Source organism: Penicillium mononematosum (genome assembly GCF_028829835.1).
Source record: "Penicillium mononematosum strain IBT 11891 chromosome Unknown utg000003l:1.0-8172316.0:1.0-8177699.0, whole genome shotgun sequence".
NCBI classification, from domain to species: Eukaryota; Fungi; Ascomycota; class Eurotiomycetes; order Eurotiales; family Aspergillaceae; genus Penicillium; species Penicillium mononematosum.
Genome location: NW_026643273.1, coordinates 408,557 through 423,489, shown reverse-complemented (window position 1 = coordinate 423,489; position 14,933 = coordinate 408,557). Strand labels below are relative to the sequence as shown.

At 51.9% G+C, this 14,933-nt stretch overlaps 7 protein-coding genes across 7 annotated transcripts; 3 read left to right on the top strand and 4 right to left on the bottom strand.

Moving 5' to 3' along the window:
* Positions 1 to 502: 502 nt before the first annotated feature.
* N7519_005068 (SDR family NAD(P)-dependent oxidoreductase) lies at positions 503 to 1,678 on the bottom strand (the record flags this gene model as incomplete). The annotated part of the gene is made up of 4 exons (XM_057291844.1): positions 503 to 959; positions 1,036 to 1,366; positions 1,419 to 1,450; positions 1,554 to 1,678. 4 exons carry the CDS (start codon positions 1,676 to 1,678, stop codon positions 503 to 505), a joined length of 945 nt encoding a protein of 314 aa, XP_057146655.1.
* Positions 1,679 to 2,282: 604 nt separating this feature from the next.
* N7519_005067 (TBC domain-containing protein) lies at positions 2,283 to 5,510 on the top strand (the record flags this gene model as incomplete). The annotated part of the gene is made up of 1 exon (XM_057291843.1): positions 2,283 to 5,510. One exon carries the CDS (start codon positions 2,283 to 2,285, stop codon positions 5,508 to 5,510), a length of 3,228 nt encoding a protein of 1,075 aa, XP_057146654.1.
* Positions 5,511 to 6,123: 613 nt separating this feature from the next.
* On the bottom strand, positions 6,124 to 6,744 carry N7519_005066 (uncharacterized protein; the record flags this gene model as incomplete). The annotated part of the gene is made up of 3 exons (XM_057291842.1): positions 6,124 to 6,428; positions 6,484 to 6,600; positions 6,654 to 6,744. The coding sequence occupies 3 exons, from the start codon at positions 6,742 to 6,744 to the stop codon at positions 6,124 to 6,126; spliced, it is 513 nt and encodes a 170-aa protein (XP_057146653.1).
* Positions 6,745 to 7,189: 445 nt separating this feature from the next.
* On the top strand, positions 7,190 to 7,689 carry N7519_005065 (uncharacterized protein; the record flags this gene model as incomplete). Its single annotated transcript, XM_057291841.1, has 3 exons — positions 7,190 to 7,253; positions 7,321 to 7,443; positions 7,502 to 7,689. The coding sequence occupies 3 exons, from the start codon at positions 7,190 to 7,192 to the stop codon at positions 7,687 to 7,689; spliced, it is 375 nt and encodes a 124-aa protein (XP_057146652.1).
* Positions 7,690 to 8,378: 689 nt separating this feature from the next.
* On the bottom strand, positions 8,379 to 10,070 carry N7519_005064 (Zn(II)2Cys6 transcription factor; the record flags this gene model as incomplete). Its single annotated transcript, XM_057291840.1, has 1 exon — positions 8,379 to 10,070. One exon carries the CDS (start codon positions 10,068 to 10,070, stop codon positions 8,379 to 8,381), a length of 1,692 nt encoding a protein of 563 aa, XP_057146651.1.
* Positions 10,071 to 10,739: 669 nt separating this feature from the next.
* On the top strand, positions 10,740 to 10,943 carry N7519_005063 (dolichyl-diphosphooligosaccharide--protein glycosyltransferase subunit 4; the record flags this gene model as incomplete). Its single annotated transcript, XM_057291839.1, has 1 exon — positions 10,740 to 10,943. The coding sequence occupies one exon, from the start codon at positions 10,740 to 10,742 to the stop codon at positions 10,941 to 10,943; it is 204 nt and encodes a 67-aa protein (XP_057146650.1).
* A 493-nt stretch (positions 10,944 to 11,436) lies between these two features.
* N7519_005062 (putative C2H2 finger domain protein) lies at positions 11,437 to 14,843 on the bottom strand (the record flags this gene model as incomplete). Its single annotated transcript, XM_057291838.1, has 3 exons — positions 11,437 to 11,774; positions 11,815 to 12,447; positions 12,527 to 14,843. The coding sequence occupies 3 exons, from the start codon at positions 14,841 to 14,843 to the stop codon at positions 11,437 to 11,439; spliced, it is 3,288 nt and encodes a 1,095-aa protein (XP_057146649.1).
* Between the last annotated feature and the right edge of the window lie 90 nt (positions 14,844 to 14,933).

Below are 14,933 nucleotides of genomic sequence, written 5' to 3'. Positions count from 1 at the left end.
GTCGATTATTTTTGATCTTCATTATATCCACCCGACCGTCTATGTTTTTTCTTGTCCAATAATTTATGGTCCTTTTTGCCTTCCTGGGACTTGTCTTCTCTCGTTTTTCTTTTTCATTTTGCCCTGTTATTCCCCCGAGGAATTCGTTTATTATATGTCGTGCCGTCTGGGATGGAACGGCTTGATTTGTTTGATTTGCGCTCATCTCGAAGAGCCCTCCACTCTGCACCCCCCATCCGTACTGTCTGCGGATTATATTTCTTATTTATCTACACTCCTTGATCTGGATTGATCCGATCTACAAGGGTTTATATAGCTCCCTCACTAAAATGAATTCTGTGAATTTGAACTTTTCTAAAATTCCCACAAGGAACACCCATCCGTAGCTAAGCGACTTCAAAAATGCGTATGGAGTCATGTAAGTCAAATCCTCGTAGGATTCATATGCTAATCATGAACTATGTACATCACTCATATGGAACCCAATGCCTAGGATCCCATTTCAAGCCAATTTCCCCGGCACAACAGGATGTCCAGCACTCAAACCACCACAAACCGCCCAAGCCTGTCCATTAACATAGCTACTCTCATCACTACCAAGGAACAGCGCAACACGCGCAACCTCATCAGCAACAGCACCCCGCTGCAACGGGTTCAATTGCCCGACCTTGCGCTCCGTGCCGCGCTCCCGCGCCCGGTCAAATACAGTCTGCGTCATCCCCGTCTCAATCAGCCCGGGACAGATCGCGTTAATGCGGATACCCGACCCAGCAAGCTGGTACGAGACCGTCTGCGCGATCGACACGACTGCCGCTTTTGAGGCGGAGTAATCAGTTGAGCCGGCGTTGGAGCGGAGACCTGCCACAGACGCCGTGCCGATGATAGAGCCGCTGGGGTACGGCTTTGAGGCTGAGGTTATCTTCATTGCTGGGGCGGCGTGTTTGGCTGCTAGGAAGACGCTGTTTATCCGGGTTGGTTAGTTCGATTTGCATCGGGGACAATTGCGTTTGCTTTGTTTCACGAGAATGTACGTACCCGAGAGCATTTACTCGCATCGTGTTTAGGAATCCGTCGCCGTCGATCTCGGTGAATAGCTTCGGTTGGCCTACTACGCCTGCGTTTGCGAAGAAGATGTCGAGTCGGCCGTACTTGCTGACTGCTTCGTCGATGACTCCTGTCAGAGCTTTTTCGTCCGCTGCGTCAAATGTCCGCACGTGCACGTCTACGTTTGGGTAGAGCGATTCCATCTCCCGCTTGTGCGTTGCAAGGTGGGTGTCGCTGAAATCGCAGATGTAGACTGCTTTTGCGCCATTGTTGGCGAATTGGTGCGCACTGGCGCGGCCAATTCCATTTGGAGAGTTTGCGCCTGGAACTTAATTGGTATAGTGCTTTAGGATGGCGTCGGGAATAGTGCTTACCGGTCACGATTACTACCTTGTCCTTCGCCCGGCTGTATATTCAAGTGTTAGATATGCACCTAAGCTTGCAATGTATGCAACGCTAGAAGCTGGAAAAAAAAAACAGAATAGTGCTATAAAATTAAGGCTACTTACGGTCCTGCTGAATCAGGGGCAACATGACGGATCTTGGGGATATCCTCGAACGTGCCCTCGGAGGGAATGCCCTCAACGAGCTGCTTGCTCAGGGCCTGAAGACGTTGCTTTGCCGCTGCAGACATAATTTTTATAATCTCGGTAATCTTAAAGAGCAGTCAATTGAAAAACGAATTGTCAGCTCAAGAAGAACCGCCCTCAATTGCGGCGGCTTTGTAGTTATAACAGCTCATCAGCTTTCCCCACTATGTCGGTTATGCGGAGAGCCGAGGCTCCAGGACTACGTTAGGGCGTAGGGACCAGCATGACATGATAGTCACGTGTCAGAGAACATAAGCATTGGGTCACATGACACATGTCCGGTCACGTCATGTGCCGTAGGGTATCAAAGCTGTCTTTGTGGGTTTCAGAACAAGACAAATCTGTGCTCTTTGTTTCCTCATGCTTTTGTTGGTCTTAAAATAGGGTATCTAGGGTTGAATCCGTACCCGCCCTGAAAATCACGGTCGATCTCCCTTCATTCCATCCACGGATCACGACAGCAAGTATCGCCAAGTACGCGCGACAAGACGAGCCAAGTATCAGAAGCTACGTAAGCTAGTTGATTATTTGTCTCGTTAGCCCGGACATCATTTCCAATTTGCCCAGATCCGAAAGCCCTAAGAAAAGCCTTCATGAAGCCATTAATCAACGATTCCACTGTTCATGCCATTGCCCGGTTGTTGAGTCATGGCAGATTCCGACATCCACTCCCAGCGGCGTTCTTCGTCCCAAGCGTCAAGCGCCTCGAGCAGAAGTCGAAATGCTAAAGTCGCTCGCGCCAAAATGCAAAAACGCCATTCAGGCTCCTCCAACACAACAACTGATTTGACCTCATTCCCCTCGCTTTCGCCGCCAGACAAATCGCCGACCCTCGCCCGTGGCCTGACGAATACATTATTATCCGGAGAAGACGGGGAGGAATCAAATGGTGGTGGGACTACCCGTGGGCGGAAGGCCACGCTAGCAAAGCTGACGACTGGGCCGTCGCACAAATCAGGGCGAGCTGCTCTCTTCGCCGACTCCGTCCCTACACATGATATCCCAGGCGCGCTGCATTTAGCCGATGATGCGCACATTGAGCGGCTAATTGCTGGAACAGGAGCCGTGAAGATGGTGAGACAGTTCGCTCGCGATCTCGCTCAACGGGATGCTGAGATCTCGGCCCTCCGCCAACGCGCCGATGCAAGGGAGCGAGAGCTGAAGAGAATGCTACGAGACGTATCTGTGTCCAACCAGGACATTGAACGTCGTCTATATCAGTTGGAGAACCCGCCGGGCGATCGTGCCTCGGATGCGGAAAGCACTCATAGTAGCGATCATGCTGGTCAAACCTATTCCGGCCTGAATGGGTTGATGTCTCAAGCTATGGAAGACACCGTTGGCTCTCGTCCTCATGATGAGTCTGCAGAGACGCAGGCCACGATTCGTGCCCAGCGGTTAGACAATGATCCCCGAGGCAGCGGAGCCACTGACAACCGGAAGCGTCAGAGCTCGGTTCGGGGCTGGCAGGAGTACATTTTTGGCTCGACCAATACAAGCCGGAAAACCAGTCGCGCCAGTAGCATTATGAGTGATGTTGGTGAACATGGAGAAGAAGAGACCGAGCGTCCCCGCGTGCCCAGCAATCCTGCAATGCGACGCAAAGCGCTTGATGAGCAGCTATTCCAGCCCCCGGATGGCCCAGCACGAAACGGACCGGCGAAGCGGATTGCTAGCACGTCCGCAAATGGCGACGATGCAAGCATTCATTCTCGCAAATCTTCACGATCTCTCGGCTCTTGGACTGTCAAGCTATTTGCTGGCAATCCCCAGTCGAGCAGAGATGCAAGTGATGCTGAGTCTATCCATAAGAAACCCCAACACAAAAGACAGGACGGAGACAAAAGTGCTTCGTCTACACTGTCTGGCAACTCTAAGGGCTCAATGTCGGCAGTGGCTGCACTGAAGAAGATCAACAGCAACGTCGGTACGTCTACTACTGGACGATCTGCCAGTGGATCGAGCGTTCAGGGGAAAATGAACCCTCCTGCGTCGCGAAGGCCGGCAGCTGGCAGCGTGTCCCAGGGCGCAACGTCGGAGACTGCCGATAGAGGCTCCACAAATCTTGGACCCGTCGAGATGGACGCGATTTTGCCCATGGAGTCGAAGCCTCCGACGCTCACGCCTATTTACAACAATTCCCAACCGGGTGAGTTCCTCACCGACCGGTTCGGTTTCATCTATGATCAACATAGAAAGAAGCGCCAGAGGGAAGCCAATACTGCCAAGAGCAGCAATCACCGTTTGAGTATAAGCGAGACTCTCGGCTCTCTTCGGACCGATGCGTCAGATCATGAGGATGACCCCGAAATTACAAAACTTCGGCAGGGGCCTTCCGAGGCCTCGCGTTCTCTGCCTGACTCGCCAGATGACCCTGACAGCGGAGCTGTTTCCATCCGTCGCTGGCAGGACTATCTGAGGATGCCGTCCCGTCCCACAGAGCTCTTGTCCCACACACCCTCTGCGGGCCCGATTGTCTCTTTGACTACTGCAGGAGAAAATCGCTCCTCTGTTTCATATGACAAAGACGGGGCGTTGGCTGTCGGGTCCAGCGCACAACCATCGGCGTCTACGTCGGCAATCACGGCCGACAGCCCCGAATTCGCTGGCTTGTCCTCGGATCAGCTCAAAGACACAGCCTCCAGATTCACGGTCGCAGAGATGGAGCCCGTAAAACTATTGTTGGAACAGTTGACCGATCTCCACGACACCTTGCAACGCGATCGAACCGTCAGATGGAACGAGTTCCTTCGTAAAGTGCGTGCTGAACGCCGAAAGGAGGGCGAAGCGGCTGCCGCTGCAGCAACCTCCGATCGTTCTCTTGCTGCCGTTGACACACCAGAAGTCTCACTCGCCGACGGCGAAGTTGTAGGCATCGCAGGTCTGGGCAACAAAGGCAAGGTTGGCCGAGCGAAGTGGCGAGAATTCCGCCTGCTCGTACTCGGCGGCATCCCAGTTGCTCTTCGCGCCAAAACTTGGTCGGAATGCAGCGGGGCTTCGGCAATGCGAATTCCTGGCTACTATGATGATCTTGTGCATGGCGTTGGTGGATCGGACCCCGACCCTTCCGTCGTCGCACAAATTGACATGGATATACGCCGCACCCTTACCGATAATGTCTTCTTCCGCAAAGGGCCTGGTGTCAGCAAGTTGAAAGAGGTTCTACTTGCGTACTCGCGCCGTAACCCAGAAGTAGGTTACTGTCAGGGCATGAACCTCATCGCAGCGTCTTTGCTGCTCATCATGCCGACCGCCGAGGACGCCTTTTGGATTCTTACCTCGATGATCGAGATTATTCTGCCCCAGCACTACTACGATCATGGCTTGCTCGCCTCCCGTGCCGATCAGGTAGTCTTGCGACAGTATATCTCAGAGCTGCTTCCCAAGCTCTCCGCTCACTTAGAGGAACTGGGCATTGAACTAGAGGCACTCACATTTCAATGGTTCCTCTCTGTCTTTACAGACTGTCTCTCCGCGGAGGCCTTGTATCGCGTATGGGACGTGGTTCTATGTCTCAATGTGACCAGCGCAGTCAACAGCTCCGGGTCAAATGCCTCTGGTACTAAGGAGAGCAGTGACAAGACCGCCAAGGCTGCCGAAATTGCCTCTGGCAGCGGGGGCGGAAGCACATTCCTGTTCCAAGTTGCTCTCGCACTGCTTAAGCTCAACGAGCAGCAATTGTTGACGACCTGCTCGACGCCGGCGGCACTCTATACATACATCAACCACCAAATGACCAACCACGCGATCAGCATTGATGGCCTGATTCAAGCCAGTGAAGCACTGCGCAATGTGGTCCGCCGCGAAGATGTTGTTGCACGTCGTGCTGTTGCCCTGCAAGAAATGCGTGAATTGAGCAGCGGTGCAGGTGCCTAGATCCTCTGCGGGATTTCTCGTCATAGCCTTAGATTCATTTTCTTCTACATTTTTCATGCAATGCCGATACGACCTGAGCATAAGGCAAGGAGTTTTGGCTTTTCTGTTCTGTTCCTTTTTCTTTTCATTGCCTGGCGCTAATTTCCCTCATTATTCCTTTGTTTGCGAGAGTTGTTGACATAGCGATGTTCTTGTTGCCCGTCTCATACACCCAGCATTTGAGATACCCCTGGATTTTATATTGGGCGGCAGCACTGTTAGTCCTGTTTGAAAGAAATCAAAGTCTTTTTCGATTATTATTACTCTTGTGCATTATTATGGATCCTACGGCCTGAAATGTCTTAACATGCCTCGCTCCAGTGCTTTTAATTTATCATACGAATTTCGATCCTACAATAATACCAAGGGTGAACAAGCTAATTTGAATCATTTCTTTCATTGTTGCGAATAAACTAAACCCCATGGGAAATTTCAAAAGCAGAACAGCCGGCATTACTACCAACGACAAACCTCATATCTCCAAGAAAACGCACCGAAAGGGAAGCATTGACCAAACCACCTCAACTATTCAAACCAAAGATCACCAATGGTCTGTTCCAGCATGGCCATTCAGTTATCCCGTCTCAGGTCTGGGCTTCCTCGTACTCGTCTCGAAATCAGCCAATGCCGGGCCATCGACCCTCTCCATATACCGAAGGATCTCCAACTGGTGAAGCTTGTATTCAAAAGTCTGCGCATCCGAGACACTCCTGCAGAGCTCGCCATCAGAGCTGATAGGCGCTGTGATAGGATACGGTGCTGTCGGTATGAATCTAGCCTTCATCTGAGGCTTGAAGGTATCCCGGGCTGCTTTTATTCTTCGGCCATCTTCGGTGCCGCTGTAGCCATCATATTTGATGTTGGATTGGTCCATGATGCCTAGGTTCTGATATCAGTGTTCATTCTCCGGCTTCTCAAGGTCTAACAAACATACGCTCCATATGCTTGATGTAAAGGCACATTCGCTGATACGTGCGTTGGAACTCGCGCTTCTTGATTGTTGCTCTGACATTAATGTCCAGCATCCATGCGACCATCGCGCAAGACAGTCCTGTTATATCTGTCAGCTTCTTGTCTTTGAGTGATTCCGGGTTATTGGCTTACCGTCTTTGCTGTAGCCATATTGTTCGCTTAGATACGGTGCTGGGACCTTTTCCATGCGATTCACGAAATCTGGGGGAGGATCGTTTGCCATTTCGAGCAATACTACTAGGAGGAATGATTTAGAAGATATCGGGTGTTGAAGAAGAGGGGATTCCTTCGCTTTTTCTTTTTCGCTCTTCGTTTTCTTTGTTCTTCCCCGGTCTATCCCAACCAGCCAGGCTGACAGGACTTTTCTTTGTCCTCACATATTTCCAGGGCTCTGCGAAGTCAAATAATTCGGCGTTGATATGAAAGAGGAATTTGGAGGGATGTGAAACGTTCTGGGGTCAAATTCTTTGTTCTCAAAATAGACCCTGTATACTTCCACTTGGGCGCTTTGTTTTTCAGTCCCAAGCCCTACTTTCTCTAGAATTGACTGGATAATCCAAATATTCAATGACTCTAAGCCAAACGTTATGTTCCTTTGGTCTATATAACATCCTTTCTCTTCTATCTCTTCTACCCATTCCCTTTGACCCCATCTCCGTCTCGCCAAAATGAATTACGAGCGCATGGCAGCCAAAATCCCCGCCCTCTACCGGCTATCCAGGGAGTCCAAAGGTAATCATATCTTCTATTTCCGTCCAACCCTCTATGCTCTAGTCCATCAGAACTAACAAACAACTAGAGGCCGACCTCCTCAACGGTCTTCTAGGCTGGATCCGCAACGACACCTTTGGAAAAACGGCCGAAGTCTGTGCCCTCTGGGGTTCAATCGTCGAGGCCAATAAGCACCTTGCCAAAATCGATCGTAAGACTACGCGCTCTGCCTGTAATAACCATCGTTGACTAATTCGGTTTCAATTTAGGTACGCTGCAAACACGTAAGATTGACCATGAGCACTTCGATCTCAAGGAAATTCTGAATTCGGAGTTGCAGCAGGCTAAGGAAATGATGGCTGCTATTCCTGGTGGTAGACGTGCGACTACTATCACTACTGATGAGGACTTTTCTCTTGCTGTTAAGCGGTTGAAGTATCTCCGTGAGTACAGATAGTCCTGGTTTTGTTTGGGGTAAATTCTAGATAGGAAGGAGAATGTGAATTCTGTTGATATTTCCTATATATTCCATATTTCAATGGGTAATGCTGTTCATCTGCAGAGATAGATTTAAGCCTGTCTGTTGTAGATAGCCGGCCTCTTGCTTCATCAAAGAAGAGAGACCAAACAGGAAATCGGTCCTGTTCGGGGTCTTTGTATCAGCTCATAATGAACACGAGCCATGCAGCCAATCAGGCAATGGTAACAATCTACGTACTCTGGGTTCTGCAAATTCATCCCGCTATAGAGAAACAGAGATGAAGCCCTGGTCTCAGTTAGGAACTACCTTTACAAGCCTATAAAGGTAAAGAGACAAATCAATGGTCTGTTTGATATATACAAAGCCAGGTACCGGTGGAAAATGCATTTCCCGCCGGGTATCCCGGTCAAGAATCGGCGAATCGGACACAGATTTATACTATTATACTCCGGACTTGGGTCTGCTCAGCCCCAACGGGGGCCAGAGCCCTGCAAGGGGGGTTAGTGGGGCGGTGAACACGCCAGCAGGTCGATCAAAGGTCGGTGAGCATGCTGGGCTCGGAGGATCTCGACTTGATTCAACGACTGTTGAGAAGTCGCGAATATCAGAGACGATGTGAGGCGTTGAGTCGGAAAGGTCACGAGAGGCAGTCATATCTTCTTTCCTCAGCTCGGGCCCTGATCCACCCAGAACTGACTGTTATCCAACACCGTGTTCAGATCCAGCGAGTCCATTGTCGGACGCAGCCCCAGATCCATCACATCCCGTGCAACCGCTTTGATCTGCCGCATGATCGACTGGGAAATGGCCCAGGTGCGAGCCAACGACTTGAAGACACCGATCGTCAACGCCAGACGGTCGCGGCTGGGGTCTGGCATTTGACCGGCTTTGACAGAGCAGGTGGCCAGTTGCACAATGGAGCTCAGGGTGAGTGCGCAGATGAAAAATGGGGTGTGCTTGATAACGGGCAGACGGAAGGCAGCAAGGCGGGACAACTCTCGGGCGGCCTTGGCGGCCTTCATGGCATGCTCATTGTGGGAGAATGCAGGCACACTGATCGGGCCATGGTGGCCACAGATGACTTCCGCAGCAACGGCGGGAGATGAAAGAAGATCAGACCGCGGGAAGTTGAGGTAGATGGCTGCGCCGTTCAAGATCATAGTCGCCTGGAACATGATCTCATCCACGCTCCCGTCAGGCCGCAGGAGCTCTTCCTTGGACTCTGGCAAGTGATGGCCCCAACTACCAATGCGTGCATCAAGAGCTTCCACATGGTCCTGCTGGCCTTCGGTCATATCTTGCATCGCCACCACACGACCGAGAATCCGTATGGATTCAATACGATAACAGTATGAAGAGAAGTCACGCTCTTCGTCCGCGAACACGCGTTCGTCAAATTGCGCAATGGTCGGGGACGGTGGCGGTGGCAGGGCGTCATAATAAATCCGCTCCTCGCATGGAAGAGGGACCTCGAGCGGTACTTGGTTGGTTCGGTATTCGCGCTGCACACCGAGAGCAGTCATGAGACCCTCGATTATGAAGAGCTCCCACCAGGTGCGCCGCAGAGACTCTTCGCGGATTGGATCCCCATTGCCTACAATGATTGCGAACGTCCCTTGATGCATGCCAAGCTCAAAGGCTGAATCTACTGCAGCGGCGAGACAAACGCCGGCCTCGCCGCGCTCATTGTCTGAGTGAAGGACAATCGCCAGCAGAAGCAGCGCTTGCACCTTTTCCACCGACAAACTTTGTTCTTGGACCATTGCGACAACCGTAGGCCGGTAGGTGTCACTCGAGGCAGCAGGAGTGAAGTGGGCACCGATGAACTTCATCACCTGCTCCAGGTATGCGGGGAATACAGTGCGATATAGGAGCCGGTGAGGTGGCAGGATTGGATGGGCGGCGTGGAAATAGTTATAGTAGATATCGAGTAGGTAGCCATCCCCGCCGGCGGCAGAGGAAGAGTCCGGAGTCAACGGTCCGCTGATTGGGCGAGCGTTTGGAGCAATTGGCGTTGAAAGACCCTGCAGTCCAGGACTAGTCGACGCGGAGGAGGGCAATGGTATCGTTGGTGCATAAGTGAAGCCAGCCTGCAAGGTCCAATCCACGGGGATATCGAGCATGCCTACCGGGTTGGGATCCATGGGCAGGTAATCCGGCGAGTTAGCCCGGCGCTTTTTCGAGGGGCCCTTGTAACCTCTCCGAGACTTGGTATATTCGCAAGCTGATCCGGTCTGTTCACAGCGGCTGCAGACGGGAGTCCTACTGTCGCATTTGAGATGTTTGTGACGGCACTGAAGACACGCCAGTAACGCAGGGCCCGGTTTGGACCCAGAAGTAGCCTGTAATTCGGTCATAGTGAAGGAAGATGCATATAGGAAATGGCTAAGGCGATAAAGTAGAATTGACTGAGCAAGACGAGTAGAGGGGAAGAGAAGAGGGGGGGAGGATTGAAGATGTTCCAACGTTCCAGTGCTCCGGCCCGGGTGGTAATCCGCAATACGCACTTAAGGGGGAGCACTTGTTGAAGGGCGCGTCTCTCTTAGGGAAGAGTGTATATATTCCTAGAGAGGTCAATAAGAATATTCAAATGTTCTTGAACAAAGAGGTAAAATGGTACAAAAGTACTAAAGTGCGAAAGTACCGAGTCACGATGCAAGTTTACTAATACTTTACACGGTCGTACTGACATTACTGACATTACCGACATTACTTACCCGATTAGCTCTCACCACCTTATCAACTACATCACATCTCTTGAGGTCTTGACCTTGACTTGACCTTGACTCTCTTCCAAGGTTCCTCTATTCTTTCAAACATTTGAATCCTCTTTGAAGAGAGAAATCCCCAATTCCTGCTTTTGAGACACCCGCAATTACACAACACCGTGTAGTGTCAGTCGAACTACTGGCCGACGTGTCTTCTCCGATTATATCGCCCATCCCTTAAACGCTCCTCTGTTGTCGTTCTGTCTCCTGGTTTCCTCCGTGACCATCTATATTGCTCCTCCGTGGCCTCCTTTCGCAATGATCTCCGACGACGACCTCTACCGCCTCGCCATCTTCCTTGGCTCCTGCGCCATGATGATGATTGTCCTATACCACTTCCTCGATGTCAATGCCAGCGAGGAGGAACCAGAGTCTGCCGAATCAGCAAGTCAGATTAAGGCCGAGGGTGCTGTGCCAGCCGTGTCCACAGACAAGGTGTCGGCTTCAAGGAAGGGGAATTAAATCTGATTTGCGACTCGAGGGAGAGGAGGAATACAAGAATCCGCGGAACCAAGATACCAGTGCCTACATCATTTGATTTTACTTTTTCCAGCGGTTCTGGCACAAGCCAATTGTACACTACCGTCCATTCAGTTGGAGAGAAAGGCAATCATTGCCAATCTCATGGCTTGATTCATCAATGCCCTTTGAGTAACTTGAAACTGTGTGGGTTCCCGGGAATTCACCGTATAGATCTCGATCCCGTAGATAATGTAGAACCTCTGAAGGTGTCATCCAGGTGCAATCCAGCTGCAAAATATTGTGAGCCATGCCAGGATGGCAGATTATGATATGCTTTCAATGCCAGTTCCCATGCAAGCCGCTCGCCACGTAAGCTGCTCGCCATGCAATGAACCGAATCCCAAGAAGGGCAAAAAAAAAAAAGGAAAATAAATGAAGATTTGGGCCCATCTCAACCCGTTGTCGTAAGTATCACGAAAGTCGATCCGACACATCAACTCTCCCCCACAAATGCCATTTCCCCAGTGTGTACCCTGCGCTGCCGAGCTGGTGTCGACAGACGACGGTCACTCCAGTCCATCTCAGGTCCAATCTGCTGCTTCCAGTGTCGACCAGCTTCGATCAGGGCTTGGGCCTTCGTCTTCTCGGTCGACTTACCATGGGCCTTGCTGAAGGCCTTGACCTGATGCTCATCGACCGGCAAGACCATGGTCCCTTTGCGGGCACTTCGGTCACCCAGAACGGAAGGGTGGTTCGGGTTGTTTTCCGCTAGAACGTTCATCCGATTAGACATTTTCTTCAGATCAAAAACAAACTTCGTGTAGATCAGCTCTTGGAGGAGCGTCAAGCGCAAGCTAGTTATGATTCTCACCAGTTACTGGCACCGTCGGACCATCCCCAAGCTCCCAAGCAATTTTAGAAATGTGCTCGGTCGCCAAATGCTGAAACATATCTGCTGCAGCCATTGGCGTCTTATTGCCGCAGTCGTCCCATTTGCAAACAAGAGAATGCGGTATATGCACTTTTATCACGTGGGCTCGGACCGAATCAATGTTGTGAAGTTGGGCAGCGCACCCCTCCCATTTGCATGGGAAGATTTGATAATCAACAGGCTGCTCACGGTGAATGGCAACTTCAATGTTGCTCGCGACGCTCTTCGAGGGTCGCCCTGGTCGTCTCTTCGTGGGCATCTTGGCGGGTGACAGTGGAATGACAACTTGTGGCTGGGGAAGACGCCTTGCCTCGGGGGATTCGGTCCGACCAGAGTCAGACTGGCTCTTGACCGTCTGCCCTTGAGGTTTAGGCTTTGTTGTAGACTTGGGGGTCACTTGTTTCGTAGCAGGCAAGGGTTTTGGTGTGGCTGCACTGTTCGTCGTCGAGCGTCGTCGGTGTTCGGGCTGCGGGTGCGGTTGCGGCGGTGGGGGAGGGGGGAGGGGGAGGGGGAGTTGGTAAGGGGGCGGATTTGTTGGATGAGAACTTCGGCGATGCAGGTACAGCTTCGACCCTGGGAAGTCCAGAAGGCAAGTTTGAAGAAAGAATATGGTGGGGAGAATGATAAGTCGGAGGCTTGAAAGGTAAAGTACCCCAAGGGCTCAAACCACCAGGCGGGGCGCGCGCGTCGATCCTTTCTGGCAATGCGACTTGGCGATTTGGCGGTGTGTGACGCGTTGGTATGGGAGCGTGATCACATGTCGTCACGTGATTTACTGTGGAAGCGGGGTCACGTGGAAGTGATTGCCACTGAGGGTGAGGAATTGGTCGAGGTATTTGGGGTGCGGGAACCGGAGGCGTGCGGTCCACTTGAGGTTCAGGCTGCTCGGCGTCCACCAGGTCCCAACGAAACGTTGCCAGGTCTGCACAGTAATCAATTCTGGTAAAATTACGGCGTAATGGATCAAGATGATGATTTAGATGCTTTTCCTTCGGGTGCCTTCCCGCAGCAATCAGTACATCCCGCGCGATCGTGGTAGGATCATAGGATTTTTTGAGTAGTGCATCGCTCGGGTTTATCTGCTGGACAAGGTCGCCACGGTTTTTAAGAATTCTACCGGTGCCTCGAGGCCGAGCATTTTCCATAGGAACTTGGGCCCCTGGTACTGAACTACCCGCTGAAGGGTCGTTTGGGGGAGTTATTGTTTGTCTCTTGCCACTGTCCAATAGTCGCATCTTTGCGGGTGGCATAGAATTACTATAATGCTCTCCGGCTGGAACCCACCGCTTTTTCTGATGCGGCAGTGGTCCGGGCAGCGGGTACCCCCGCGACCGAGTATTGTCCACAGCAGGTGGTTTGGCCACGGCCGAGTGAGAGCAGGTACCCAATCGAGGTCCTGAGGTACGCGAAGAGTTATCAGAGGGCCCCGGGTGCGAGACCGCGGGGGGTATGGTTGACGCAAAGGCCGAGGATACCGCTGGTGTACTCTGCTCATTTGGCCGGGATATCGGAGGCTGCTGGTTTGTCTGATATGGCGACTGGCATGAGGTAGGTGCTGCTTTGCCCTGATTACCGTGTTTCTCCTGACTCCAGGCCTTGTCTAACTGAGGTGGGACAGTAGCTGTCTGTGCAGGGGGTGCAGGAGGGGCAGATGCAGGAGCAGAGATAATAGAGACAGAAGGACTGCGGGTTGAGACAGGCTGTGGTATCGCAGGGCTATGGACCCTATCAGGCGCTGCTGGCAACGCTGATTGCACATGATCTTGATTGTGGAATGAAGACTCAGATGGCATTGGGTTTGAAGTGTCAGAATTGGTAGCCGGATTCTGTGTTGTAGGGTTGGAAGCCTCTCGATTGATTGTGGCTGGTGTGGTCGACTGGCAGGTCTCGGAGACCAGAGGCGCAGTGTCCATCGAATGGGGGCTTGGCGGTGCATTCGGATGAGATTGTCTTCGGACCTGGGTTGGGGTCGTGGAATGACTTTGATATGGGCTCTGCGATGCTTGGGGCCTTGCCACCGGTGTATGTGTCCTTCGAACTGGGGGCCCCGGCCACTGTCTCTGCGCTGCTGCAGCTGACCAAGATATCTGCTGGGTATTCTGAGCTGGGGTCGTCGAGTGGCTTTGGTATGGTCTCTGAGATTCTGGGGGCACTGCCGCTGAATGTGTCCTTTGAACTGGAGGCCTCGGGCTGGTTCCTTGTGCTGCAGTGGAGTGAGGTGGTTGCTGAGGATTGTGGGGTGGCATTGTAGAGTAGCTGTAAGAAGGACTTTCCGTGTGTGTTCTTTGAACTTGTGTCATCATCCTTTGTGGCATGTGCGTTTGGGACGACACATGGGAATTCTGTTTTGGGTTTGACGAGAACCTTTGATACGGGTTTTCATCTGTGGGCACAGCCCGTGCCATGGGTTGGTTCATTCCCTGTGCAGGGACTGTCGGTCTTGTAGTTTCGTAGATCCTATGGGTGCTTTGATGGGCCGAGGAGTTTGGCATAGAGCCGGAAGGCCTCTGTCGGGGGCCAGCGGGACCCATGTGAGTTTGACCATGGCCATATGCATCCTGATGTGCCTGAGTAGCCAAGTGCTGCTGTTGGGACGGAGCGGGGGGATTTGGTGGGTGATTTGAATTGTGAGAACGATCTGTTGGGTATGCGGAGTGGCTAGAAGGAGGACTGTCGGATTGAATATTGCTGTTTTGCTGGTGTGTGTTTCCTCCGTACTGTGCACCCGAGGCATACGAGTACGCCTGAGGAGGATTCAGGGCACGATTCGTCCCAGCATTGGTTGACCTCATAAAGGAATATGATCTCTGTGTCTGCTGGTGAATAAAGGCCGCTTTAGCGACCTCCTCCGCATCGTGAAACGCCGGGTGTGTTTGATAAGCCTCATTGTTGATATTGGGGTCGGGTTGATTATCGGCGGGTAGAAAGCTCTGGAGCCAATCGAATCCGTCCATGCCTCCATTAGACATTTCAAATTGTGCTGAAGCTGTCTAACAGCCAGAACATCATGGCTGGGGATGTTGTGGGACCGAGCGAAGAAAAGGCCTGATCGTAATACG